The 3,569-nt window shown below is 47.2% G+C and overlaps 1 protein-coding gene across 1 annotated transcript in view; it reads left to right on the forward strand.

Annotated features, from left to right (window-relative positions):
• Positions 1-281: 281 nt before the first annotated feature.
• The window catches only part of LOC107287046 (mitochondrial uncoupling protein 2-like), an 8,583-nt gene continuing 5,295 nt past the window's right edge, over positions 282-3,569 (forward strand). Inside the window, exons 1-3 of the mRNA XM_015815499.1 lie at positions 282-407; positions 1,933-2,140; positions 3,490-3,569. The exon at positions 3,490-3,569 is cut by the window's right edge and continues 115 nt beyond it. Coding sequence (XP_015670985.1) covers positions 282-407; positions 1,933-2,140; positions 3,490-3,569 — 414 coding nt within the window. The remainder of the gene's footprint in view (positions 408-1,932; positions 2,141-3,489) is intronic.

A 3,569-nucleotide genomic window follows, 5' to 3' on the forward strand; every position in this document is an offset into this window, starting at 1 on the left:
AAGTCCCTTTTTTTCAGTGCCGTTGTAATTTTGAATGGTTACTAAATGAACTTGTAACTCTGACCCAATCCATTAACTTCCCAGAAGGTACAGTAGTAAATTTTAGGATTCAACTGCGTTGATCAGACTGCGGACAATGAATATTCTTCTTTTTCTCTTCCGTATAGGCGGAGCTCCTTCCTCTGGCCTTTCGGCACCCCGGCTCCTCAGCTGCTTTTCCTGGCTGCTTTTGAACCCTTCACCCCCTCCTCTCTGCCTAAAACCCTCCTGAATTCGTCGCCATGGTTGGATTTAAGCCCTCCGATATCCCTCCGACGGCGACCGTCAAGTTTTTGGGGGCCGGGACGGCGGCCTGCATCGCCGACTTGATCACCTTCCCGCTGGATACGGCAAAGGTCCGGTTACAGGTGAGCGCCTGGCGATGTTTTGCACTGTTGATTCTCCAAAGGTGGAGGGGATACCAGCAACTCCCAGTTTTTCTAGGTAAAAGGGGAAAGGAATCCCTGCGGATTTTACTCTGCTAGTCATTGCCGACTCTAAGAGGCTGTGCTCATCTCCGAATCAAGGCCATTGAGCCGGCGGTGTTCAAAGACGTTTCCACGGTCACGTGGCTAGCATGACGTCACAGAACGCTGTCACCTTCCCGCCGAAATGGTACCTATTTATCTACTCGCATTTGCGTGCTTTCGAATTGCTGGGTTGGCAGGAGCTGAGGCAAGGACGGGAGCTCACCCTATCACATGGCGCTCGGGTCTCAAACCCGGGCTCCCAGTTTTCCAGTTAGCAAGCCCAGTACCTTAACCATTGAGCTGCTGGGCTGCCTAGTTTTGCTACAGCCCAGGATTAACATTCAACCTCCGGGGTCAACCAGAGTAGGCCTTCTCCAACCTGGTCTTTTAGGAAGGGAGATGCTTGACCCAAACATCTGCAGGAGGCATCAGGTTGCAGAAGGCTGAAGCAGGCCAGACAATTCTGGGATCAGGTAACGACAGCTGCAATGAACCATAGTTTCTTGTGAATCGTTAAAGTTGGCCACTTTATTCTTTGCCATAGATACAGGTAGTCCTCGGCTTACGACCACAATTGAAGCCAAAATTTCTGTTACTAAGTGAGATGGGTGTAAATGAACTGCCCCATTTTATGACCTTTCTTGCCACCGTTGTTAAGCGAGTCACCACAGTTGTTAAATGATTCATATTGTTGCTAAGTGAATCCGGCTTCCCTCATTGACTTGGCTTGTCAGAAGGTCACAAAAGGGGATCCCAGGACCCCCCCCAGGGACACTGCGACCGTCATAAATAGGAACCAGTGGCCACACGTCTGAATTTTGATCCCGTGACCGCGGAGATGCTGTCACGGCCGTAAGCGTGAAAACCGGTCATAAGTCATTTTTTCCAGTGCTAACTTTGAACGGTCGGACTGCTGTAAGTTGAGGACTACCTGTAGTTTCTTATGAGTACCAAAAGTCGGTGACTTTATTGCTTGCCGTACATATTACAAGAATCCTCCCGGGCTGTTTGTTTTCCCCTGGGAACGACCAATTAAGGCTTCGTGGATCTTGGGGCAGCTCAAGCTGATGACGCTTGTGGCTGCGCAAGGATTCCAAGCTAGGTCCTTATTTGACTTCTCCTGTCCGGTAGGTGTGGGGGGGCGCTGGTGGGACACGCCTGTCTGCAATTGATCAAGGCTGAGAAATCTAGCTCAAAATCTCAATCATGGTTTGATCTCAATCACGGCCGCTATGGATTGTAAGACCTATTGTCCTTCAGAAGTTGTGGATGCTCCATCGCTGGAGGTTTTCAAGAAGAGATTGGAGAACTATTTGTCCACAGTGGAGTAGGGTCTCCTGCTTGAGCAGGGGGCTGGACTAGAAGACCTCCCAGGTCCCTGTGATTCTATGCTCTATCCTTCCCCCCATTTCTTCCTGTTCAGATCCAAGGAGAGAAGAAGGCCAACGTCACCCCCAAAACGGCGCAGTACAAGGGGGTCTTTGGCACCATGGCCACGATGGTGAAAAACGAGGGGCCCAAGAGCCTCTACAACGGGCTAGTAGCCGGCCTTCAGCGCCAAATGAGCTTCGCCTCGGTCCGGATCGGACTCTACGACTCCGTGAAACACTTCTACACCAAGGGATCCGAGCGTAAGTGGGCATCGGGGACCAGGTGGGATGCCAAGGGTTCTTCCTGACATGTCCAGGTCATCCTTGCCACAATTGAGCCCCAAAATGATGTCACTAAGCAAGACAGTCGTTAAGTGAGCCTTGGCCCGTTTTACGACGTTTCTTGCCACAGTTGAGTCACTGCAATTGTTCGAATTCTTTATTGGCCAAGAGTTGATTGGACACACAAGGAATTTGTCTCCGGTGCTGAAGCTCGCACTGTACATAAAAGCTCGCACTGTACGTAAAAGCAATAAGGGCTAAACCGTGATTGTAGTCATCGTAGTGAATCCGGCTTCCCCATGGAACTTGGCTTGTGGGAAGGTCGCAAAAGGAGATCACGTGACAAAGCCCCCCCAGGGCACCGCGACCGTCATAAATACGAGTCAAGTGCCCAAAGTCTGAAAATGATGCATATCAAAGGTTAAATTGGAATATTGGTGAGAAATTAAACATTACGTAAAAATTAATAACAGGACATGGTTTGTCTATGAAGATTGCGTGTAATTAAGACATGTATCAGCTAAAACATTATTGATAAATGTAATAACGATGTTTTGATTGAGTTGATATAATTAGAAATGGACCAGCTTGAATACGAGACCGTAAATGTTAAGGGGAAAAAGAGAAGAAAAATCTGATGTTGTAACCTGAGATTTGCATTAAAGGTTTTGTTATCGAACTATTGATTAACCCAGTTACCACGTTGCTTTTTAAATACTCAGATGTAAAATTGGAAAATTAATAAAATATTATAGCAGTTGCAACTGCTAAGCCTGCGGATGGCTCTAGTTTGAGCTGATACAGGCAAAAAAAAGATTCCTTTCTCCCATATTGATACCTTGACATTTTTAACTGCTATACTGCAGTTATATATATATAAAAATAAATACAAGTCAAGGGCCAAGCCTCCGAATTTTGATCACGTGACCCTGGGGAACGCTGCCGCGGTCCTAAGTGTGAAAAAATGGTCCTAAGTCCCTTTTTTCCCGTGCCGTTGTCACTTCGGACGGCTGCTCAATGAACTGCTGAAAGTTTTTTTTTTATATGATTTTATTTGATTAATTTTATCGAAGCATAAAAACGCAAGGAAAAAAAAGCGTAGAAAACTGAAAGAAGAGGGAGGGGGGAAAGGGGAGGGATAATGTAAATGAGGAAGAGGCACTGACTTCCGACGCTCTTTAGCGCAGTAAAAGGTTAACAACATTACAACCACAACATTTTTGCTTTTACACAATAGATATACAAGCCATTTCTGAAACAATAAGCCTATCTGGCTCACAAAAAGAGAATCAAAGTTTCATTTTTTTATTCCCCCCGGACTTTGGCAGATGTTGGCGTGGGCAGCCGGCTACTTGCCGGTGGCACCACGGGGGCGATGGCGGTGATGGTGGCCCAGCCCACAGACGTG

This window comes from Protobothrops mucrosquamatus, unplaced genomic scaffold (assembly GCF_001527695.2).
Source record: "Protobothrops mucrosquamatus isolate PMUCROS unplaced genomic scaffold, P.Mucros_1.0 scaffold344, whole genome shotgun sequence".
NCBI classification, from domain to species: domain Eukaryota; kingdom Metazoa; phylum Chordata; class Lepidosauria; order Squamata; family Viperidae; genus Protobothrops; species Protobothrops mucrosquamatus.